Here is a 26,196-nt window from a genome sequence, read left to right as displayed (position 1 = left end):
ATTTAAATAGATATATAGACAATACATGCTTCTCTTGAAAGTATACATATACATATATATACATATCTATATATAAATATAAATATAAATAAATAATCATGATTTGCTGTCAGGAGAGGATTCAATGAAAATAAATTCAAGCGATAATTTTTAATTTGAAATTGGAACTAACTTGATATAGCATATGGATATCCGCTAAATATAATATATATTTAATATTATTTTTTTAAGGTGAGTAGAAATTAATTAGGAATTTTAATTTGATTCAATTTAATTAGGAATTTTAATTTGATTCAATTAACAACACCAAAAGAGACATTTGTTGCTCAAGTAATACGTAATGTGTCGATTAAACAATACCTCAATCATGTTTTAGTATATTCATAGATACTGAATTCCACATTCAAATAATCAAATGCACGAATTGTATGAACTTAAGATTTGCATAATCAAAAGAAATTGTGTTCATTGAAAATAGTTTGATAAAAGAATAAAAATATTAAATGACTTAGAATAGAGTTTCATATTTCATATTTGTGTTCGAAAAGAAAATTTCTCAGCTCCCGCCATTGTGCGGGTTGAAAAATCATCTTTTGTATATATAAAAGTTAAAATTCTTCACAAGGATTTCTCTGTCCTACAAATGTGCGCTATCCAACAAAAGTGTGTTGGGAAATTGCTCTTGAACCAATGTTGCTCCTAACAATATTGTATTGGTTCTCTAGGAGAGCATGTTTGTGTTTATGGTAACTAGTGGAAGTTTAGTCCTCTTAACTTTGGTCATTTTTTAATGATCCCAACATTGTTGTCAATATATTATGACTCAAGTATCCGATCCTTCCTCTTATGAGGTCAATGCTTGGAACAAAGGAAAGTTTCAAATAGTCAGAAGTCATTTGCCTTGTTGGACAATTTAACCCTTTTAATAAGAAACAGTTAAATTGCTGCACTTGATTTGTATTAGACCCAAAGGATAAAAAAGGCGAATACAATTTAAGAATAAAAGCCTTTCCAAAACAACCTGCTTAAAGACGGTGACTCCGTTTCCAAAATACTGTATTCATTATTCAGTTAAAATTATTAACCAAAGTAATAAAAAAAAAACTCAAATTTGACAACGTTGATCACCAATATGTAATATCTCACTTGTATCAACTAGGGTCGTCTTGGTCTCACCATCAATATACTATTTGTCAACAGAATTACTTAGAAAATTCTCAACATAAGTCAGGAATTATCATAAACGTTTATCACAATTGAACTACGTTTGGATGTGCCTAAATTTGTCAAAAGTTCAATTTTCAATAATAAATTTGCCAATAAATAAATAACAACAAAATAAAAAAGAATTCAATCCTTCACTCATCCTAAAGTTGTTCAAAATGTACCTTTTACTCTCACACCCCTCAGGCTGCACCCTTCACCTGCATTTTCATCCTTTCCTACCTACTCCCCCACCCACAAGGGGAATCCCATTCCTCTTCAGGACACCCTCGTTTAGTCATTTTGATGAGTGGGAATTCGGTCCCCCCATTTAGTCAAACTTGATATCTTTGGTCTTAATAGTTGACCTTATATGTTGTATAACCATCAAATCATGAGTTTGACTTGTCAAATTAACCTCAACACACAGAGATTGTTTTGCCGCCTTGTTGATTATCATAGGGACAAGCAAGTCTTTTTAATCTTAGGATTTGTACTTTAGGAGACATTTAATTACTTATTGAAGCTTAAAACATATTTCTATAATTTGAAGATTTGTCACATCATTTCACACAAAATCGGAATTGTTAAGACACAAAATCTAACTTGTGATCAAAATAGATCAAGTCAATATAGGAAAGGCAAGTATAAAAGCTAACCTCTAATCTTCTTTGTTATCCGAATCACTATCAGAGCCATTGGCCACGTCTTCATTAGTTTCTTCATGTTCAACATCATCTTCATCATCGTCACTGTATTCACTCTCATCATCATCATACTCGTCTTCTTCAACCTCTTCCTCTTCAACCCCATCCTCAACGCCTGTTGCACCATCATCCACCTGAACCCCACCCCTCGTCCCAGCTCGAGTCCGTTTCAAAACCTTCAACTTTAAACTCATCTTCGTATCACAACCGAGCCATGAGTCACTCAAGCAATACAAAGTCAAATTATAAGTGCCCTCTTCAGGAGCCAAAAAGCGACCAATGACCAATCTTGACCCATTTCTCACTTTCTCAACTGCTTCTTTAACAGCGGAATTTAATTCCTTTGGGCTAGCACCGGCCCATTCCTTTGATTCCCGGATCACCTTGGGGGCAGCGATTAACGCTGCAGATTCATCCATGAAGCTGACCTTTTGAGATATCCAGACACTGTTGGAATTAGGATCTGATAATAGTAACCAAAAGTTTTCTTCTTTGTGGAAAGGGTAATTGGGGCAATGAGGAAGGGCTCGAACCAAGTGGTTCTTACGGTTAAGGGTGACCCATCCACGCATTGTGACTATGTCACCTTCTTGTATTGCTTCTTCACCTTCAGTTTCACATTTGATATCGAAGGTGATGGAAGGCATCATTTCTAGAACCATTTCTACGTCTTGGGATTGGGATAGCGAGAACCCGGCGACTTTTGTAAGTAAATCTGCACGCTCCTGTTGGTTCAAATCTCTAAAATCTTCAAAAGTACGAACTTTCTGAAAGCAGGGAGAAAATAATTAGCAGAGTACAACCAAGAACATATGATAGATAGACCAAAAAGGGCAGGAAAGGTAACAGACAAAATGGGATCAGGTCAAAAGCATCAGCTCAATCAGCAACGTACAACCAAAGACACTTTGTACTTTTTTTTCTGTATTTTGTAACTATTAAAGCTTTAGATTTATTATGAAATCAGCATTATTTAAATGATAAAAATAGTTACTTTTACCTGAATGAACAACTATAAGCATTTAATTGATCCATTTTACCGGTTCTATTTTTCGCTCGCATTCTAACCACTTTTAGCAAAATGCAATCCAAACAGACCCATTTCCAACTAAGTGGATTGATTTAGGTTACTCTCACAAAAGAAATATAGGCATCGACAAAACGGTGCAAACAAGTTGAAAGTATTACAGTATTACTCATAGTTTTATTGCCAAAAAAATAATTTTATTTTTCCTGATGTGGGGGTGATATGATTTCCTCGGCAAAAAAGGGAAACTATTTCAATTTGATACTTAATGTGGGTAACTGTTTCAATTTGATATATTTATAAAGGTATCAACCTCATAATAACTCTCATAAATGGGTAAACATATGAGGCTTTCTCTATTCAAGGTACCCAAGGAAGGCGAATCTTTTTTGACTCAGGTGTATGCATCTAACCACGGTATCCCGTGACCATTTTCGAACCTTTCCCTGGCCATTTCCAGGATTGAACCAAGCTGGATTGGAACTTGAGATAAAGAGGTCCAAGATGTTAACCACTGGTTACCTTGGAGGTGTTTCTCACACTAACTTTTATAACATTCCTTTGAATGTATCAAATTAAAACAATTATCCCATTTAGGAGAGGAAAATCATTGTTCCCCTACATTACAAAAATTCAGATTACGAATTCCTTTTTTTGGGCAAAAATGCTATAATAAAAGCATACAACCACTTATATATTTATAAAGGGTCTCTTAAAAAGGTTGATGAAATAACAACAAAGACATAACTGTAAAAGAATTGTCTTTATTGTAAAGTAAACGACCACCACAGTGGCGTTTTGGTAGCCATCACAAGAGGTCTTGGGTTCAATCTTGGGGGCAGGGAAAAGGTTTCAGTAACAGTAACAGGACAACCCCCAGTTAGGCCCTGTATATGTAAGCCAAATACGCACTGTCCTCGTTCCATTTACCCGTATTACGTGATTGAAAAGGAAATGTTATAATTCCTATTTACCAATCAGGGAACAAGCAAATGTTTTTTTGTAATTCTTTGGAAGATCATTTGACATGATATGAATATTATAAGAAGTAACAAATCAAGAGGGTCTAGAATTCCAGAGACATACTACAGCCACCATCTCCACAGACACACACACGGAGGGAGGACTTTGACTTTACTATACTGATGAGTTGTTTTCTCATATAGATCCTTAAAGTTTTGTACTAAGACTCTAATAGTTGCTAACATACATTATACTTGATAAATTAATTGAATAATTCAAATCTCGTTTCGAAACGAAGGGCAGCTAAGGTAGAAGTGGCCATCTCAACCCATTATATAGAAACAGCTCAATCAGGCAAAATTATATTAAAAAGAGGTCACGTGTAGAAAATCAACCACTTCCAAGTTGTCAAGTGGCAAGAAGTCTTGTTTCCTCACAAGAGATCTCAAGTTTGAAACCTGCCCTAGGCATTATCTTGGGGGTGGCGAGGGAAATGACTGAAAACGTTCATGGGCAAAGCCTGGTTAGACTGCTACAACAAGCCAAAAACGGCTCGTCATGCTGGGGTAACACTTAACCAAAGGAAAACCTTTTAGAAGAGGAGATATGTAGAAAATCAGCTAAAAAATGGGTCAAAAGTCACCAAGCATTATTTCAGATGCTTACAAAGATCTAAATAATTTTACTTAAAAGATATTATCTTATTATATTATATTAGTTATATATGATACTCTTAGTAATCATATTTGAGAGAGAATCATTTACAAGATACAAAAATTGGACAAATATGTGTTGGTAGGTTGGCCCAACCTGATTTACCAACACATTGTTACTGACCATTTGGCCTGTACCCAACCCACCTGACCAGCCTATTTTACCATCTCAATTTACAGCACTAAATTTTCTTTATGAGAGGGCTGAAATATGTAACAGTTAAAAGCACATTGTATAACATCTACCTATCCCCGGAAGGGTATAGTAAAAGAACCACAAAGACCAGGGAATGATGTACCTTCCTTGCAAGTTTTTTTAGGACAGCCTCACTGAAATGTGGAAGTTGCAAAAAAGGGGCAATTCCTTCAACTGACCCACCAGTAGGTTTCCGTGCACTCAGTGGAACTGCCTACATGTAACATTGTAAAAATTAGCAACACTAACAAATGGAAAAAGCAAAACAAGAACCTTACATACGTCAAAAAATAAATCTTATTTTCTCTGTAGTCTAGCTAAATAGGTATATTTAAACTGTAAACAACTAAGGATCCGGAACTGCAAATCATGTGTAATTATGGCCAGCTTGGCAGCTTAGCATTAGTGACATGAGCTGCTAATGCTATAATATTAAAAGCAAAATATAGTTATATCATACAACATAACGCTTTAAAGAAGACTCTAGTCTATCAGCCCTAAAACTTCTTAAAGCAACCTGTATATGGACTTTCAATGAAAAGTGAAAAAGCATGGGTTCAGCAATTTGGCAATTGGCATAATTCTCAAACCATTAGAACTAAAATAACAGTTCTACATCTAATGCAAGACCAAAATAAGTACTAAAAAAATTTCATCGACCATTAAACTGAGCTTATCATTCAGATATGGAAAAGCAATTCACATTCTAATTTGTAGTGCTATCCATCCAACCTTTCATAACTTTCAATTGGACAAGTGAACTAGCTTAAATAATTTTATAATCTAAAATCTTGGCCATAATGAAAGTCTGTTAAGTGCAAAAATATAAGAGTGTCGCTGGCCCATTATGGTAAGCATTGATTAACAGCCATTTGATTTTTTGACCATGGCCTGGCCATGCACAGTGGCCTCGACTGCAGAAGAAGGGTCATTTGTGTGCCTATGAACTCGTAAAGCTTGCAATTTCAGTCATCACAGTAATTTTATGGGGATATTTTGACCATGGCTTGGCCATGTGCTTATCTAGACCAGAAGGGCCATTAATGTGCCTATGAAGTATGAACTTATGAAGCTTGCACTTTCTGTTCTCTTGTTCACCCATAACTTCTGACTTCTATGTGAATGTGAACTAGATTATCGGCATCTGATCTTTCACTTTTGATGGTGTCCAAACTCCAATGAATGAGAATTGATCATTACGCTAATCCAGTTTATTTAAAACTTCTCCATTTGAAGTTCAAATTCTTGCACCATATTGTGGCATATGCATTGTATATAACCGTTAACATAAACTTGTTTTGATAAATCACAAAGTACAGCTATTTTCAATAAGATAATATATGCAGCAAATTTATTGTTATAAAAAAGTTTCTCTAGATAATGTCTTCACACTAAAAGAATCAAATCTTCATTGATATCCATCCAACCTTTATTCGCTCTTTTATGAGCTCTTTACAATCCAATGCCTGTTTTTTAAGTATTTTCCGAGCTATGTTTTAGTTAAGCTTTATTAAAACTACATGAAGCTAGATAAGATATGATCTCCATTTTTCTTATTCAGATTAAATAACTGAAGAAGTAAAAACCACCTGTATTATACTCTGCGAGAGCTCAACCACCCCTATTGCGGGCCTCAGCCATCCATGTCCATGTGGAGGACGCTGTAAAACCGCCATCTACAACAAGAAAGGTATATTAAGATTCTCAAACTGGCAGGAAATTCAATATGTGAAATATATAGGATACATATAAAGATTTAACTAGACATGTCATACACTAGGCAAAAACTAGACCAATCTCCCTTGCAGCCAACCGTAAACCCCCCAACTTAAAAGAAAGGACTAGAAGAAGAGCACCTATAAAAAAATGCACGTATGGGAAGTTCACGCTTAAACGATTTGAGTAATAATTTATGGTGTAACACCATTGGTGTTTAGCAGTGTAATATAAGATCTGTACATATGGTGTGTTTACCCTCTTGGTATAACATGTTGAATGAAATGAAATGAATATTAAGATCTGTCTGTACATATGGTGTGTTTACCCTCTTGGTATAACATGTTGAATGAAATGAATATTTAGATGCCGTTAAAAAAAATTGATTTGATATATCATTCACAAGATTTTAAAATTGTGATAAAAGACAATGACAAGTGACAAACTAAATGCATAGAGGTAATATATTCATCAGCCAAAACTTGACAATCTGATATCATCCATGTTCATAACATATCAAGATAGCATGAAAGAAACATTCAATATTACCTTTGTAAAGATTGAACCAAAGACAGGCTCAAATTTGTAAAACTTTAAATTCTTATAAATGTAGATTGACCAAAACTAATGACATTAAATATGGAGTTTCAGAATCAACATTCAACCATGTTCAAAACTGTGCATAGTGATTCTACATTTACATAAAAGAATCTGCAAAATGAAAAAATTCTGGGTGTGTTTGGAAAGGGTTTTTGAAGGGGTTTTTCAAAGCTTAGAGCTAAAGCCTTTTAAATTGAGCCCCCCATTTAACATAAAACAAAAAAACCTGTTTGGATATAGTATTCAAAAAGAAAGCCTCAGCCTCAAAAAGCTCCTAAACGGCTAAAAGCCCCTTAAACTCTTAAAGTATCTAAAATTAAAGTTTATGAAAGGAAGCTTCAAAAAGTAAGCTTTAGCCTCAGATCCAGCCCCAGATTTTGCCGAACATACCCTCTATGTTGGCAACCAGATGGTACTGTTGTTGCATAATTTTAGAGAATGGAACAGTAGAAAAGCTCCAGATAGCTTTTTTCCCATTATAAGTAAATATAGAATTCACACTTCACAGACCTTCATTAACTCTTCAAGAAGACGAGGTGCAACCTCAAGTATACGCCTACAATCATGCTGAAGGGATGGAGATAGACATCCCGTTTCACGCGTCAGTTGGGCTTGAACTAACAATTCTGTCTGCAGTCAAAAGTTGTAACAAGGTATTAATACAGAATACAAAACATCAACACGTAGTGAGAGCTAACCATTTATTTTAATAGATATAACCTTCACTAGAGCCGGATGTTGCTTCCAAAACTTCGTTTGTTCTTGTTTGATATTCTTAAGGTCCAAATTCAACTCACTTCTGACCAGGATAAACAGTTTCTGAAGAGGTTCTCCATCACTCCGACGAACTGGAATTTCCATGTATTCAGCAGCTTTTATAAAAACATCCATTACCTTGCTGTATTGTTGATACAAAAAAGGTTAAATAGAAACAAAAAAAAAAAACCTGTTATTTTTGTTCATTATCAGATGGTAGTCTAGTAACATGCATGAGATTATCAGTCAGGGTGGCAAGTGGGAGATCTTATACCACATGAAGGTACTGAAAATGTAAAGAACAGTGATAAAAGTTGCTTTACTCGAGAAATGGGAGGTTTTTTGTCATTCAGAATTTTCACAGAAGGAAGGACGCTTTCACAGTTGACACCAAGTAAATCAAATAGTTGAAGTAATTCATACCTTGGAGCCAAAGAGGGCTTCATAAGATAGAAATATGCAGATAATGTATGCTTCAAGACATAGTTTCCAGTATATTTGGCCGATCTAGATAAGTACATCACAGCAATCACCAAAGGTAAAATGATGCACACCCCAACAATTCCAAGTAAATTTACGGCGCCCGACTTCCCATCAATGTTTAATAGAAACTGAGGAAGGGCAATACCCATTTGAAGCCCCTATAGAAACAAGTACGACCAGGATAACTTAGCTTATATATTGTACCCCAAAGAGATAGATGAACCACATCCGTATTGATTAGTATATGAATCATACCTGCCTGCCATCAGGATGGCCATATTTTTCAAAGTTTTCGCGTGATACTGGATCTGTTAGAGCTTGATAAGCCTTGGATATGTATTCCACGAAATAATTGTGGGCCTCTAAAAGAGCAAACAAAGTTTATAACCTTTAGCTTCATGTACATAGCACCAAGAACATGATTCAAGAAAGAATAGAATCCAAAGAGTAGGTCCAAACAATCATCAACCTGGGTCTGGATTTTTATCTGGGTGGTACTGGATGGAAAGTCTCCTATATGCCTTCTTGATTTCTGAATCTGTAGCTCCATATTCTAATCCAAGAATACTGAATGGCTCAAAAATTTCAACCTGCCATATAAGAAAAAAAAGGTGATACATAACAAATAGGATAATATATAACTCACATTTCAAGTGGAATCTCCAACATTCAGCGCTACAGAGATATCCTTGCTAAAGGAATCTATGCTATACATACACATTGACAGAAGGAAACCAGGAGAAAAAGAAAGCTACATATAAGATACTTCTACAGACAAACACTAGGATGACATCAATTATGTGTGTATGGTTCCATGCACTAAATTTTACGATGATTACAATAAAAAATATTGGACCAATACAAAACTAGCTCTTGTTGTTTCACCCCTAACCCAAAATTCAGAGATATCACCACGATTAGTTATCAGATTACCTCATGGCTGCTACTTTTTATGTGATATGCCAACATCACCATTATCACCCAAAGCATCAGAATAGACAAGTTACTGTATGTAGAAAAATTTGATATCTGTTGACACAAAACAAATAAAAGAAGTCACTTATTATACTGATTACCAACTAACAAATTAAGGGATTACTAAAAATTGGAGGAAACTATAGAGATGGATTTAATTAGAAACTGACACGCCTAAATATGGACTTGTGGTACTTTCCAGACTGCAGGCAGACTGAACATTGGCACTTGGCAATCCTAGCCTTCTTAGTAACTAAATGATATAGCCCGAATATTGTGTAAGGAACTAAAGGCAGTGCCAATAGGGAGAAAATAAAGATCGGGAAAAGTGTATTTTTCTCTTCTGCTGCAGCCATGCTGAATTATTCTCAAAAATAGAACTTGGCCAGTCTATAACCCTGCAGTAGATATAATAACAAGAATCATTATAAATATATAATAATTTAATACAAGATAAGGGAGCAACAAAAGTACAAAACTCAAATAACATATAAATGATTCCACAACTCCTTAATCCGCCTAAGATAGTCAACAAAAGAAACTAATTATGATACTAAGATGCATATCTGATGAGTTCTAGGGAAACATGGTAAACTTTTAGTTTACACCAAGTTGACCCCCTACTTCCAACATTAATCATAGGTGATGGAATATGGTTATACTTACTAAGGAAAGCTAGACAATACAGAGGCTGCTTTACCTAATACAGTCAGTACACAGCAATATATGTTCAATTTGAACTATAGCCCAGTTAGTATCTGCAATCCTGATATGGCACAACATAATACTGGAAAGATAAAGCACCTCTAAATTAGTTCATATACGTAGTTTAGCCATTTCTCAAGTTTGCCTCCAAAATGATCCAGACTATTGCCACAATTTTCAGGAGTTGTAGGATATTAAATGCAAATTTTAGAAGAATTAATGAAGTATAGCCTGAGTTGCATAGATTGGTCAAACTAGACCAATTCTAGTCAAGATTTGCCAACTAGATACAACATTGTTAATTAAAGGAAACCATACCAAACTGGTAATGACATCTACATATTTTGTTCTGATAGCAAAGACCATTGCGTAAAATTTCAACGATCACTTGGTTTATATACAATTGCATTGGAAGAGAACCATGTATTGCAAAAAATCATTAATTTTATTCTATGTTGAGCAACGTATGGCAGTGTCCCTTGAAGCTTTTGACGTAACAGGCTACATAACCATCAATCCTACCAGAACCATTGATATACCTTCTATCAGTTACTCATGCTAATGAAATATGCTAAAATTAAAGTCGTACTCCAGAATTTACATTTAAGATAAATGCAATTCTACAATAATGTGCTACATTTGAATAGTTGCCTAATTTGTATCAAACAACTCAGTACTGAGAGTGCTTGACACAGATTGTGCTGAGCTGCCTTAAATCCCAGAATAAAAACTGATGCATGGAAGTTAATTATAAATATAAAGATATTATATGTTTGTGAAGAAAAGGGTATAGGAGAGCACCCTGTCCCTGAAACAACATAGAATCCCCATCATGACCGCCCCGTAAGGTTTGATGCCAGTGAAATACCTTCACTTGATACCCATGTGATTTGGAAATCCTAGGGATCGAACCCACGTCTTTCAACTTCACATGTGGGCCCAAGTTAAATTGGTAGTGATACCATTCCATATATTGATGGATTGGTGTAATTACATGTTTGTGACAGCGTGACGTAAACCACTGCTTGAATACGGTGCAATGGATGAATCAACAAAGCAGAATTAAGCAGCTTATTGGTCAATGGGTTGATGAAGCAAGATTGAGCAGCTTAATGGTCCTTCAACTAAAGGAGTGATGGATGGATTCAGCACATGATACCATGTTATAGTGATTTTTAGAAAAAAGAGCCACTTAACTGTGGCAACCATATGCGTACAACAGACTGACATTTCGCCTATGATACCATGATGAATCAATCACCGTCTTAGATGCTAGTCCATATCATATAATCATTTAAGCTATTTATGAAAGTCATCCAACGGGTCCAGCTTATGTGGGGTCACAGAAGCCCTAAATCTCATTTACTTGGCGTGAAGGTAGTCTAGTTGTGGGGGACATGCAGCATAATAAAGGAGGTCGGGGGTTCAAACCCCGTCCCCATGTTCCTTTAACCATATTGTTTTATAAGGTAATGGAGGATTACCTCAGGTAAATATTATAACGGTCACTATAATCATTTACAATACAATGGACGGGATACCCTTGACCGCATGGTTACGTGATTTACCTATCCAATGACAGTCATCGGAGGATCGCCTGAGGGTCAGTTACTCCAAATTGTTTTAAGATTAATGGGACAAGATTTAGCATAATTACCGGAGCAAAAGTAAACATACAAAACATTACTCAATATTGATTAACGGAACAACATTTTGCACAAAATGTATGTGGACGACGTGACATAAACTCTACGCTAAATAAATCAAATTCTTTGCACTGTGCCACTGTCAACAATGTATACATTTAATGTCACATTATCAGCCATATGAGTTTCCTTCCATAGCAAAGTGGATTAAAAAAAACGTGATTATTAACGCTAAGGCATCCACTCGGTTTCTCTTTTTAGAATCATATTAATACTCGTTTCTCCTATCAAATATATATAAATTTAACTTTAATTAAAGATAATCCCTATTTACCATCAATTACTCTACACATTTTGAGATCAAATAATTTACTTTATTAAATTTAAGTCATTAAACCACAATTCGAGTATAAGCAAACACACAAACAATTCAGACATATGTGTATATATATATATATATATATGCAAATATGTATATAAATATATATGTGTATGTGTGTGTGTGTGTATGTATTTATATAAATCGGAGTGAATGAATAACTGAGTAGGCTAACCTGGTGATGAAGCCCTAACCGTAACCTAGCTATATTAGCCTGGTTTAGTATATATATATATTTGGTAGTTGATCAGATATTCAGATCCTGTTTTTCTTTGTTTCTGAGTTATGAAGTTATATGATTATGACTCATTGGGATACGCCAACTATAGCCCTTTCTAATTTCTTTTATATTTTTTCTATTTTCTTTCTAGATTTTCTAAAATTACATTTTTATCCTAAACTTTAACATTATGTCAACAGTTGGTCCACGCCTGATGCCACTGACATAAGTTAAAAATGAAGTTACGTAACCTGCACAGTGTAGTGTTTATTTCCTTTGTCGCGTGACCAAAACTGTAATTAACTTTTTTTAATATTAAACTTGCGTTAAAGTATATAAAATGGTCATTTCTTGGGTGTGGATGTCAGCAATGACTATAACATTCAAGTCTAGTCAAAGACAAAATTAAGTTGGGTTTGAAAATCAGCTTAAGATTACGGTTGACACAAGAACATTTAGGCGGATTAAGATCTAACAAATGCCTCAATCTGTGTCTACAACAATCCATGAAGAATTGAGATGGAAGATAAGGATGACAGGTGTATTGTGTTGCACAATTGAAGATATCTAAAGTTGTTGTTTGCATACATTCTAGTTGTTTATTCTTTTATTGGGTAGAACAAAACGTGTGAAAGGTACTGTGTGGGCCATTCGTACAAGGATGTCACCATTAGAGATTTCTTCATACGAAGCCAATATAGGATAATATAATATTATGTTGTTCGCCTATAAATGCCTCACAACATAGGAGCATAAACTGAAATGGGATATTCTGAGACAACAGCTTTACACATTTCACAATTTTACTATCAGACAATCTGTATTAATAATATCATCTTCAGCTGTGTTTTTAGAATTTGGAATACTGCAGGTTGTTATTCAATTGAGTTATTTAGATACTATAGGTTATATTGTTCTCCAACAACTTTATAATTCTTTGTAAAGATTTATTCTAATAAAGAATTACTTGAAAAATCACATCTGTATGTTGAAGTTTATTTTATTGATTTACTTTTTTTTAACGTGTTTAAGTGATATACTGTTTTATTATTCTGTTGGTTAATTAGTTATCTTCTTTAAGATTTATTAAAACTAAGTTAAAAGTGAACTAAGACTAGAAAAAATGGGATTCACTTGGCTTTACAATTTCAATCTCCATTTTTTTTTTTTTGAATATATCCTGTTATAAGGATATAGCATAGAGAATACTTTCATCAAAACTTTATATATCTACAATCTATAATATCTAATAAAGCAAACCCCTATTTTTTTTTGTTATTAAACTTTGAGCCTTTGAAATGACTAAAACACCCTTAACTAAAACCAAATATCTTCACACATATCTCATATTTCACAAGTGTCCATTTTCATTAACTATATTATCCTTTTACGTCAACTACCTGTACATTAACAACCACACCGTTAATGTCACCATCACCCATCGTCGCCGCTCTACCGCCTGCATTACGCAGGTACCCTCTCGTGAATTATTAAACATGTGAATTTGGAATTATTATAAAGTGACTATATGTACATGTTAGAAATTAAACAAATGGGAGAAGAGTCAATACTTTCATAATGATTTCATTTTTGTTACTACTTGATTATTTGAGTTTTCAGGAAAAACTTAGTTTTAGAAAAATAGATTAGGACATATTATTTTGAAACGCATTTTGTCAACGTGAAATCTATTTTATAAACACAATCCAAACACCCCTAAGCGGTAATTATCAAATGTTATTGATATCGTATTTTTATACAACTGTGTATCTTTTAAGTCTAAGATAACCACTTTGGAATGAAAAGAGTGTTTCTTTTCTATAATTTGATCATATTTTCGATCATTATTTTTTTTTAGCTAAAAAAACATTCAACCAAGTACATTTTGGTCTACATTATAACATACACTTTATTGAAAATGTTAAAACATTATATTATGATGAATTCTATATAAAAATGTAGATAAAAAGGCTCCATCACAATAAAATGTTCCAATTTAATTTAAATAAACATAAATGATTTGTAATAAGAAAAAAGATAATAAACAATTAAAAGAAAGTAAATGGGGTGACATATGAAAAAAAATAAAGTCACAACGTTACTTTTAATGTTAGTAGGAATTTTGAAAGTAATCATAAAAATTCTCAACATACAGTGCTTTAAAATATAATTGGGTTAGACACATGATTGAGGCCTCCTAATTACTTGGGCACACAAAATTCTAATATGTTAGACTAAAAGTATGATGAGTTTTTTTTTAAAGATTGATAACATAGGACTTTTCTTATCTAACAAAAAAACCAATTTTTTTTTATCTCTAAGAATAAGACTTGTTTTGTTACATTACTTCCCTTTAAATTTAAAGTCTCGACGGCTCTACTATAATTATGACTTTCAAGTTTATAAGAAAAAATATGTTTATTATTTTTTTATCTCTTGTTATCTATAATCTCTTATTTTTTATAATCTCATAGTTTTCTCATCTCTCTTCTTGTGCACCACCAAGTCCACTATCCACCACACTATCACCAACATGCACCACCAGTCCTACTATCACGTAATCTTTGTTTCAACAATTGACTTGTTTATAATAACTAATTTCTAAAACTCACAAATGTTTTATTGTATTATTTCAATTTGAACTTTTATTTGATTGGTACCGTAAGTTTTCAAGAACATATACTACTTTATATTTATATACTATTTTATAGTCATTTTCTATTTTATATCTTAAGTTCCCAAAAAGCTTAAGCCGGAACTACAAACATATGCTACTTTATATTTATAATATAAACCAATAGCCAAACTTTTCTTTTAGAACTCAACATATATAGTCATTTTCTACTTTATATCAAAATCAAATAATCACATTTATATTTCATGCACAAACTAAAACAACATCAAAAACACTAATGAAAAACCACTAAAATAAAGGAAGAGGTCTAAGATTGGAGTTTTATCGCCCGTCAAGGCCAAACCCAGTTTTCCACCACCAGTTTTAAGTAAAAAAAAAAGTTGAAGACTAGTGTTACGAACACCAATCCTTAAGCTCCACACCTCTCGCAGATTCACCTGAACAAAAAGTTAAAGCCATGTAATTAGCTAAGAAAGTTTGGTAATGATAGGATGATTTGGGCACGACCTGTGTTGACAACATCAACAATACATTATGCAAAATCTGTAGGCAAAAATGCCTTTTATACCATCATTCTTTAAAAAACATCTTATCAATACAAAATTTTCAATTTACTATAATAACTTACGAGAAATTATGGTAAGAATAGACTATGGATTTACCTTTTCAACTTTCGAAGATACACAACCAATGAAATGTATATCCAATCTTTAACGTGACTCAATGATGCAAACATGACATATCTACATCGACGATTGAGAAATATAGCGCCACAAATTCCCCAGAATCCAGCACCAAATCCAACACCCATTCCCATGTAATACGATTTCCAAAGTTCTTCTTCTTCTTCTTGGTCATCTTCTTGCTTTCCATCAACAGGACCAACAGGCATAAACCCACACTCTTGCGTAAGTGGAGGTCCACATAGTAGATGGTTACCATTGTAGGAGGAAGAATTGAATTGTTGAAGTTTACGACCATTCCCAAGTGGTATTTTTCCAGACAAGTTATTGTTTGAGAGGTCAAGATAACCTAAAGAATCTATCAATGACAAGCTGGAGGGAATACTTCCGGAAAATTCATTTCCTGACAAGTCGAAAGTTTCAAGATATTTTAACTGCCCGATATCTTCTGGGACTTGTCCGTGAAATTTGTTACAGGAGAAATTTAACGACACCACTTCAACAAGCCTGGTGATCTCATTGGGAAGTATTCCCGAAAAGCTGTTGTTTGAAAGATCAATGCTCTTAAGTAGCTCGAGATTACTTCTTCCAAACTCACGGACTTTTCCTTTCCATGCAACGAATGCAATGTCAGTGAATAGGGCTTCTCCGACAGCTTCTATGACGGTCTCTAGGGGAGGCATGGGACGATAATTGTCTCCCTCAAGCATCTCAAGAGTTAAATGTGGGTGGCCTTCAAGTGTGCCACGTCTTCGCACACTTCGTACAGCATAAGGATAACGATGGCTGGCTACATCATCTCCAAACCGTTTCGTGACCATAGCTGTGAGGTTACCTCAGGAATATTGCCTGATAATCTATTCTTAGACAGGTCCAAAAGTTGAAGATTATACAGCCAACATACTTGCGTAGGTAGAGTACCTAAGAATCTATTAGATCGGAGAACAAGAACGTATAACTCCGTTAGTCTTTCCCCTATCCATGCAGGTATCACGCCAGATAAGTTGTTTTCTCCGAGATCCACAAACCTTAGTTTTGTGCAGTTACTCAAGGACATTGGAAGTTCACCAACAAAGGTGTTGTTTCGCAAATACAATGCCTCCAGCCGAGACAAGTTTCCCAAAGAAGGAGGAAGTTTCCCAGACAGATTGTTATTTGATAGATTAAGAATTGTTAAGTTTTTTTGGAATTTCGACCAACAATCAGGAAGGCTCCCTGTGAATGAATTTTTTGAGAGGTCAATCAAAGAAATTGCCTCATCAATTTGACACAAGAAAGAGAGGTTTCCGGAGAGCTTGTTTCCAGAGAGGCTTAATGCGGCAAGTTTAGAAGGCAACAGTGATACCCTACCTTCAAAATGATTGTCACTCAAATCCATTCCAGGGTACTGATCGAAGTCAACTGTTATATCTACTAGCACATCTTTTATTTCATTTGAGGAGATGTTTAGAAAATTCAAACTGGATGGTAGCTGACCCCAAAACCATGAAGGAATGCTATGTGATATTCCAGCACTTGAAATATCGAGATATATAAAACTTTTTTGAGTTTTGAGCCAGAAAGGGAAACTAGGCCCCAACCTGCAAGATTGTAATCTTATCGTCTCCAATTGAGAAGGAATGGACCTCAACTGATCAAATGAAAAGGAATTGAAAGACAGATCCAAAAAATTTAAGTGGGTGAGGTTTTGAAAATGTTGGTCACAGATTGCACCATTAAGGGAGTTGGATGAAACATCAAGATAACTAAGTTTTAAAAGCTGACCGACACTGATGGGCAAATCTCCAGTAAAGTTGTTTTTAGACAAGTCTAGGGTCGACAAAGATGGACAGCCCGTGAAGTCAGGTATGTTTCCGGTGAAAGAATTGCCACTAACGTCGAGATAATGAAGATTTGTAAGTTGGCCCACACTGTTAGGCAAATCTCCAGTAAAATTATTACTTGAGAGGTCTAAGGTCGACAAAGATGGACAGCCCATGAAGTCAGGTATGTTTCCGTTTAAAGAATTGTTACTAACATCAAGGTAACCAAGTTTTGGAAGTTGACAAACAGTATTGGGCAAGTTTCCAGTTAAATTGTTAGTAGACAGGTCTAAATGTGCAAGAGAACTCAAATTTCCAAGGGAACCATTTACGGATCCGTTCAACCCTCTATCATGAAGATCAAGTTTGATCACATGACCAGTGTGGCTGTCACAATAAACACCCACCCATTGGCAGCAACCCCGCTTTTCTTCATCGTTTCCCCAATATTTAAACACATCACCAAGGTGGCTTTTAAAAATCAACAACGCTTGCCTCTCCTTCTCAATGCAGGACCCTGACCCGGATACCGTGGTATTGGCATCTTGTGTGAGCCCCAGACTAAAAAAACCACTATTCATAAAAAATAATATAGGTGGCAGCAAAAACACAAGAAAAGACTTCATATTGGAAATTGAAAAGAGCTTAACTTACTTCGAAAATAGTTAATAATGTTATATATCAAAAAAAGTTTTTAGAGTAGCTAGTTAGTTGTAATTGGCTTTACTACATTTTAAGGATGCATGGCATGTGTATATATATAGATAATAATTAGATATAGAGTGATATGTAACATCCATAGACCAAGACTTATTAGTCGGGAAAAAGAAAAGCAAAAGCAATTACTCGTTTCGGACCCACACGTTATTTTGCATAATAAAGAGTATAGTAGCAGGATGGATCCACAACCGAAGTAACAACGAATTGAAGAAAATGGCCCTTTAATAAGTGGAAAAAACAAGTAGCTGCTAGCATGCATAGTGAAGAAAGTAAGTAAAAGCAATAGCTAAAGAATAAAATGAGTATGACATGCCATGTTCGCATAACGACCATAACATTATTTGTATGGCCCAAAGTAATTGGGATCGTACTATATCACCAAAATTACTCTTTATAAAAATTTTTAATAACGTTACATATGTAGGAACATAATATTAAAATCTTGTTTTGGAATTTGTTAGAGCAATTTAGGCTTTTCCGAAGCGTGCAGGAGGACATGTGAATTCAACATTGCAGTTTCTAAGTAAGTCAATACGAAAGCCTTTAAGATTCAAACTTTGATACATGATGATGGTTGAAATGATGAGTGCGTGGTGGTAGTTTCCGGAATAGTTGGGTGGTGCTACGGTGGCTTAAGGATAGTTGAAGATGTTTTACTACGGGACTTTGAAAAAAATATTGTAGTGTGAGAGATCAAGATGTTAAATAGTGTGGAGCGAAAGTGTAGTGAGGAAGTGGATTCAATTGTAGATGGTGTTGAATTTATTGGACTCTCCAACAAATCTAAATATGAGGCAACAAATTTTGAATTAATGTTAATATATAGCTAAATTACAATTTCTTTATTAAGTTTGATTTTGTTCGAGTGTGTGATAAAAATGAGCAGAACAGTTCAAAATGTGTAAGAGATTGAGTGAATTGCGTAGTAGTGCATTGAAGGAGCAAGACTTATATTAATAGTATTATTTTTTGGTTTGGCTAAAAGATTCTTATTAACGTATATATTAGTTATATTTTTATCATATAGTTCATCAAGATGTATAAATTCTAACTGATAAAATTATCCGCACTTCGTTGCGGATTTGTCATGTTTAAATTGGGTTAGTGCTACGAAATATAACTAACTATGATCGAATATTTATAATATGCATGAACTATCAGAACCTCTATTGTATGCACGAATTTAGTAAAAATGTTTAAATTATGTAGCTAACCATGGTCAGCCAAGCAAAAACTTGTATGTGGCAACTGATATGGTGTGTCACGTATACTTTTTACATGATTCAAGTATTTTTACTAACAATAGAAGTTCTGATAGTTTGTACACACTATAAACATTCAGTCATATTTAATTACATTTCGTAACACTTAACCCGTTTAAAATTTGTTAAGAACTTACCCCATACAAAAAAGTTTTTGTTTGCTTATTTGATTTAGTCCAATGTTGACCGAGTTTCTAATGTCTAGCAAAAGACATGAACAAGCTTGAATCCATCTCGCCCCGAAACCCATATGATAAGGACTTTGAATAAGCCGAGGCATGTAATCACCGAATCAATAACCATTGCTAATCGAAATGCCAAAGTTCTAGCCATGATTTTGTATTGCGCCCCTATTAAACTAATAATAAGCCGAGAGACAATAATCAAGCTGTCACATTTAAGAATAAGAGTGATAAATGAGGAATTAATTATAAGTTGCCGGGATCTTTGATTGTTCAAAAACTTCCAAGACAATTAGCTTAATTTTTTAACATCTTCAATGCACACCACAGATCGATTACAATGGTGGCAACTATGGCGGTTTAGAAACTATGCGATTTTTGAGCCAACTAATTAAGAAAAGAAGTACAGGTCTCATGGATACTAATGCTAACACCGTTTTTTTTTTTTTTGTTATAGTAACCCGACTAACATTTTATAGTTCTTGATATATTGCCTGGACCGTTTTGGTTTGGTCCATGCTTGGCAACTCTATTTGTGTTTCTTGTTCTCTTTACTGTTTGCGGTTCATTTGGCTTTTCTTCCTGCTCTAAAAAAAATAAGAAAAATGAAATCTCGGGTCGAGTTATCACTGCGAATGGATGTGTGGTTTTTGGAAAACTTCAAGTCGTTGCGGAACCTTAAGATGGCTGTCAGTTGTATCAATAGCAAGTCTACATGAGATTATGATCGACGACATAAAATGTGAAATGATTACATGGGCGCTTTGGCTTTTCAATTGGGTTTTTCAAGTTTATTTTGGCTTATATTGGAAGGGTTTACATCATTGTAGCAAATTAACGTAATCAGGAGTCCTTATTGTAATATAGCTAATATAGTTGAGCCTCTTGGACCGACTTTCATGCCTATAAGGTTTTTTTTTTTTGTCTTGCTTTTGTTTGTATTGTTCCCAGGAGACATAATTATATAGTTAGGACTACATTAAAAACCCCATAAAGTGAAAACTGATGACTCGATATTTATGGTTAAGGATTTTTCTCATGTTTTTGGGTCATTAACTAAATGGTACGAATTTTTTTCACTCCATTTGCAGTTTTTACATTTAGGCTATGTTTGGCCGGTACAAGCTTTTCAGGGGCTTTAGTTTTGTTTTAAACTAAAAGTTCATATAGTGTTAAAAGCTTTGGTTGGATGCGACTAGCTTTAGCTTTTATATGGAAAAAAATGCTCCAAAATGAAACGCTAACTAGAAGTAGCGTTTCAGCAGTTTTTAGTTTGAATGAAACTTTTATTTTCTCAAAATTACACAAGTACCCCCTAAAGTTACAGCTACTACCATACCAAATAAATGTTTCGGGAAGAGTAGTCTAAAATATCTTTTCTTGCTAAATTTCTAGATTTTTGGTTATAATTGTATATTTGGCTTCTAATGTCTTAATAGTTGCATTGTTTAGATAATTTTTCCGCTAAAAAATATCATGCTCGCAGAGCCGGCTTAACGTTTTTGGGGTCTCTAAGCGGAATCAAATTTTGGGGTCTTTTTTAAAGTATCTAACAAAACCCTCTTCTCTATCCGACTTGGCCAAGCAAAAATAAAGTAAAAAACTAATTAAAAGTATTTTTCTTAATCTAATTTTGTATGTGTGAAAAACATTTAAATTATTTACATAAAGTTTATATTTCTAGCTAAACCTTCATGCTTAATTTCATGGGCAAATCAGAAAAGTCATTTAGTTATAAAGATGTAGTTATTTAGCAATCACATGATTCATTTTAGAACAAAAAAACTAGAAATATCCAAGTGCTTAAACCAAGATTGTGAAAGTCTAATTATCTATATTTTCACACTATATACAATTATACATAGTTCATTTAACTCTAGAAAGACAACCAACCTTAAACATCATGTGTTTAAAAAAAATACAGTACTTAACTAAACAGATTATAATTAACATCAAAGTACTTGCTAATAAAACCTCAAACAAATCACAATACTTAATGAATAAGTTGTGCACATTTTAAAACTTTAAAAAGTTAATGTAATATTTTCAAACACCACGGTCCACGGCACTTGATAGAAAATCATAACTAATGATATAAGAAATATTCATAATGATTAGAAATATGGTCATTTACACTCATTATTAACTTATAACACACTAAACTAAATCAGACAATCCAAATCAACTTGTAAAGCCTAAAACGTGACTACATATTATTATTAGTGATGATATAACTATGTAAGTATTAGGCTATAGCCACAACAATTAAAAATCCAATTTTGGAAGCCCACCATAGGTAGAGGTCTTAGGCAACTGTCTAACCCACCACCATAATTGGGCCGGCCCTGCATGCTCTTCACAGAAGAGAAGCGGACAGTGGTCCGAGAGGATCTCATTAAGCACTTGGCCAATCATATTAGGAATCACATTCAAACAATTACAAGAAATCAAAGTTCTATCAAACTTACTTCCCGTACCACTAGAGTAAAATAACAACTACCCAAGGAAATATCAGTTAGAAAAATTACACGTGTCCTTTGAAAAATTATATATATGTAATGGAAGAGTAAGAATACATACATGTATTGGTTATGAAACATGCACACGATTAATGTTTTTACCAAATCCAATTACACCATAATAGTTGTGATAATATAGATAAACTATGAGTAGTACATTTTGTAACACCCTGCTTAATAAAAATGTGAATTTCCAAAAATTTTAAACTTTAAATACAAATTCCGTTAATAAAATGCGGAAACAACTTTTTAAAAACACCAATTGATTCTTAACGGAATCATTAAACAACTTTAAATGGTGCTATCGTATCGTCACAATAATTAAAGGAAATCGACATAAATAATACAAAATGTCAACCGTCATAATAAATAAGTTCACTTATAGCTACTAACAAATGGGTAATTACACATTTCCACAAAACAAGTGTTAGCTTTTTAAAGCCGAGTAAGATAACATGTTAGCACAACAAAATGATTGCCAATTAAAATCATTTCAACAAAAGCATCTCATACATATGTATAGGCACAACACACATTATGCAATCCAATTGTTTGATAAAATGCTCCAGAGAAACTACAGTAGCTAGCAACCTTATTTTTTTGTTATTGATTTTGGATTTAATAACATTTAGCCAGATGGCTATTTTCTATATATTTTATCTGATGGGATTGAAGTGTAAATAAATCAGGGCTGTTAGTGATAGGTTTCTCAAATGGTTTATAAATTTAAATATATCAATTCAAAGATAGAAATTTCCAAGAAAAGGTGAGCTTTTTTTATTTGAGCGGATTCATATTTCAAGTTTGTGATGATTGAGAATTCAACTGACTAGCTTATATTGGTTTCAAGATTTTGAATTTGCTTTATATCTTGATTATTCTCTCCAAATAGGTATGAGGATTGAGGAGGTTCTTCATGTATGAAGTGTGCGCCTCCCTCCCTTCTTTAGCTGATGAAGAAGTAAGACTTTTATTAATAGTTCAAAGACTACTCTTTTTTTTGTATCTGAACCGCTTTTCAAAGACAGTAGTTAGTTTCACTTTCATATTTATGAACAGACAGAGATAAGACGACTTGCTGCTGAAAATGTCCAAAGGATCCTCAAAGAAATTGAGGACAAAGAACTTGAAGAAGCACAACAGGTGTTAAAGGAAGTTGAAAACGTGGTAAAAAGTAGTGAAAGAAGCCCGTCATTGATAGTGTGAGTTGAGCGCTTCATTTGGTTATCTTTTTTCTTTCTTTCTTTCTTTCTGATTTTGTTGGTCTAGGTGCTTCTTTTTATTTTATTAGTGTTTAGTATTTGCATACCTATTTTATCCCCCCTTTACCAGTCATATCTCTATATCAAAAAGACTAATTAAAGTAACATGCTCGATTAACTTATACTTTGCTATGAAGGTTAATACTTTGCATGTTATATAGGTAACGCAGAGTGTGGATAGTGGACACGGTCATATAAGCCTTCAAGAATAAAGAATTGTGGGTGTCATAGCTGAACCAAGGTTATTGTCAGCAACCTTCATAATTTTAGTGTTAGATATGTAGATATAGATGTATTACATGTGGTAATTTCAATCCATTTACTATACATATGAATGGGTCAATTTGGATTTTGGAATGATATCTTTAAACAGTTATTAACATTGTCGTTTTGCATGCCCCACTTTCTCATGTGAAGTTTTTTTTAGTTGTTTAAAAATTGTCAATTCCATCTCAAGTTAGTTAAACTTCTAGCCAAAATGGATCACTGTCCTTAAAGTTTGCCTGCCCATATGTAGGTCCAATATGTACAAAGCATGAGCAACTCTATTTTAATATGTATTCTCACCGGCCACATCTAAAACTCTGCCATTCTTTTCCACTAAGACTGAGGTGTTTTTTTGGCCTACAACCCACATCATATATTTACTATGTCTAAGGTCGTTTGTTTGGTTTTGCTAGACAGAGTTTATGTAAATATCTATTGGATGCTAAATCAGCTGCTATGATCCATAGGTTATCCATGTTTAAATGCAGTAACTAATGCCTTGTGTCTTACTATGTTTTTGCTGTTTATAACTACTGACTTATGAACCTATGCATATTTTGTCGGCTTCCCTGTCACAGGTAAAAAATACTTTGCAGTGCTTCGTTGGATTGTTCAATGCATCAAAGGTGTGCATTTTCCAAGGGCAACTTTGGACAGGAGTTGGGACAATACATTCTTAAGAATGTTGATAGGCCCAAGTGATTTATTATTTTTTTATTTGATAGTCCCCAACCGAAATTTTAATTAAGCCCCCTAACTCCTAGCCCATTGTAGTTTCTAAACTCCCATTCTAAGCTTACAATTCACACACACGTACAAAGAAGTATTACTGTTTAGTTACTGTTCTTTGCTGGTTTATGGTGCAGAATTGCCGAGTTGCTGTAAATGTTGTTTTTGTTGTTTTTGCTGCAGAATTGTTGTAATTGTTGTTTTGTTGCTGCTTTTTGCTGTTTAGTTGCTGTAAATGTTGTTTTTGTTGTTGTTTTTGTTGTAGAGTTGTTGTAATTGCTGTTTTGTTGCTGAGGTAATTACACAGTTTCTAGGACGTCTTTGTATATTCGTTTGCTCTACTAAATCTCTATAACCTGTATTCAAACATACTGTTATAAGTTTCCTATGCTCTCATGTTTCACATTCACATGTTGTACAACTACCTTTTGACTTAAAAGTTTATACAAGTTTAGTAAACCACCCCTTTCCCCTTTCATGGGCAAGTTCAAGTTGCAACTTGCTGAAATTGCGCATACCATTGTTGTGTTTTTTTTATGACACTATAGAAAAGCTTCCTTTTAGTTAATAGTTGACTTATAGTGTAGTTCATATGTATATGGTCTTATGAATCACCTCGAGGAGCTGATGCCCGGGTATGAAAAATGGTTAAGAAAGGACTTGCTTTATTGAAACAAAGAAAAGAAGTGACTCATCTTTGTCCGTCCAGCCTTAAGAAACTTTTTTTTATATCTTGCCATCAATAATATTTAATAATGGAAGTCTAGTGCTATTTACAAGACGCAATATAGACATGTGTATACATGTACAGGCACAACAAGACCCGCCAATATTTTGGGTCTTACGTATAGATATTTTGTATAGCGATGTGTGTACAATATTAACAAATATATATACTATTATCCATGTCGTGTATCAGCTTTACCCCCTATATATACAACTATTAATCCTTATGTCTTTTCCTCATTTTTGCACTATATTATGGTTATTAATTACCAAAGTGGTTCTTCATTCTAAAGAATACATGCTATTTCTTACATTATATATATATATATATATATATTATATATATATATCATGCGTTGAGTTTTCTAAATGATTTAGATACTTACAAAAGTATACATATAGTCAACTAAGACCGGCAACATTATATATGCAACCAATATACTTCAATCTCGACATGTATTACACGTGTATTAAAACCCTCGTGTGTTATAAAAAGTACATATACAACTTCATATAATTATTTTGAAGAAATTTCATTTATAAGTTTAACTAGTCTATATCTATATTCCCTATATAAACAAACTATCATCTCCCCAAATTAAACACTCTACCTTTAAATTCCCTAGTTTACCCTTATAATTTACACTTTCCCATACACTTTATTCACGAACTTCCTAAAATACCCTTAGAAAAATCTTATGCATTTACGTATCTATCATTCATATTTTGGAATAGAGATGTTTGTGCGTTTAAGTAATGGATATTGTGGTATGTTGATGTTTGCAGGTTGTTCACTATGTATAGTCATGTAGATTGAAAGTAGTTTTTTTTTCAATTTTCTTTTAATCTTTATAACGCTGGTTTGATAAGGGTTAGTTAATGTAAAAGACAAGATCTCAATTTAATTTCTATATTCAATTAAAATTATTAGCCGCATCACGTGTATTTCTATTCAATACAACTTATTGTTTTTTGTTCATGATACCCCATATTTAACCGCCTTTCTTTTTCCACAGGTGCCGCTGCAACGCGCGGGTATCCCTCTAGTATAATAATGAAAGGTTTCAACTTTTTATGTTTTAAATTTGGTTACTAGATATGAACTCTAACTTTAATCGAA

At 33.8% G+C, this 26,196-nt stretch overlaps 3 protein-coding genes across 3 annotated transcripts; all 3 read right to left on the bottom strand.

Annotated features, from left to right (window-relative positions):
- Positions 1–1,716: 1,716 nt before the first annotated feature.
- LOC122603827 (dnaJ protein ERDJ2-like) lies at positions 1,717–12,375 on the bottom strand. Its single transcript, XM_043776647.1, has 11 exons — positions 12,245–12,375; positions 9,510–9,737; positions 9,298–9,393; positions 8,834–8,954; positions 8,620–8,726; positions 8,305–8,522; positions 7,846–8,023; positions 7,636–7,755; positions 6,399–6,485; positions 4,913–5,023; positions 1,717–2,677 (listed from the first exon to the last, which is right to left on the bottom strand). The coding sequence occupies exons 2-11, from the start codon at positions 9,693–9,695 to the stop codon at positions 1,865–1,867; spliced, it is 2,037 nt and encodes a 678-aa protein (XP_043632582.1). The 5' UTR covers positions 9,696–9,737; positions 12,245–12,375; the 3' UTR covers positions 1,717–1,864.
- A 2,759-nt stretch (positions 12,376–15,134) lies between these two features.
- On the bottom strand, positions 15,135–16,437 carry LOC122603722 (receptor-like protein EIX2). The gene is made up of 2 exons (XM_043776506.1): positions 15,587–16,437; positions 15,135–15,361 (listed from the first exon to the last, which is right to left on the bottom strand). Exons 1-2 carry the CDS (start codon positions 16,426–16,428, stop codon positions 15,358–15,360), a joined length of 846 nt encoding a protein of 281 aa, XP_043632441.1. The 5' UTR covers positions 16,429–16,437; the 3' UTR covers positions 15,135–15,357.
- Positions 16,438–16,443: 6 nt separating this feature from the next.
- LOC122604245 (receptor-like protein EIX2) lies at positions 16,444–18,035 on the bottom strand. The gene is made up of 2 exons (XM_043777136.1): positions 16,512–18,035; positions 16,444–16,464 (listed from the first exon to the last, which is right to left on the bottom strand). Exons 1-2 carry the CDS (start codon positions 18,033–18,035, stop codon positions 16,444–16,446), a joined length of 1,545 nt encoding a protein of 514 aa, XP_043633071.1.
- Positions 18,036–26,196: the final 8,161 nt, after the last annotated feature.

Source organism: Erigeron canadensis, chromosome 6 (genome assembly GCF_010389155.1).
Source record: "Erigeron canadensis isolate Cc75 chromosome 6, C_canadensis_v1, whole genome shotgun sequence".
NCBI lineage: Eukaryota > Viridiplantae > Streptophyta > Magnoliopsida > Asterales > Asteraceae > Erigeron > Erigeron canadensis.
Note: the sequence above shows the minus strand (reverse complement) of the source record. Positions and strands in the feature narration are given on the sequence as shown.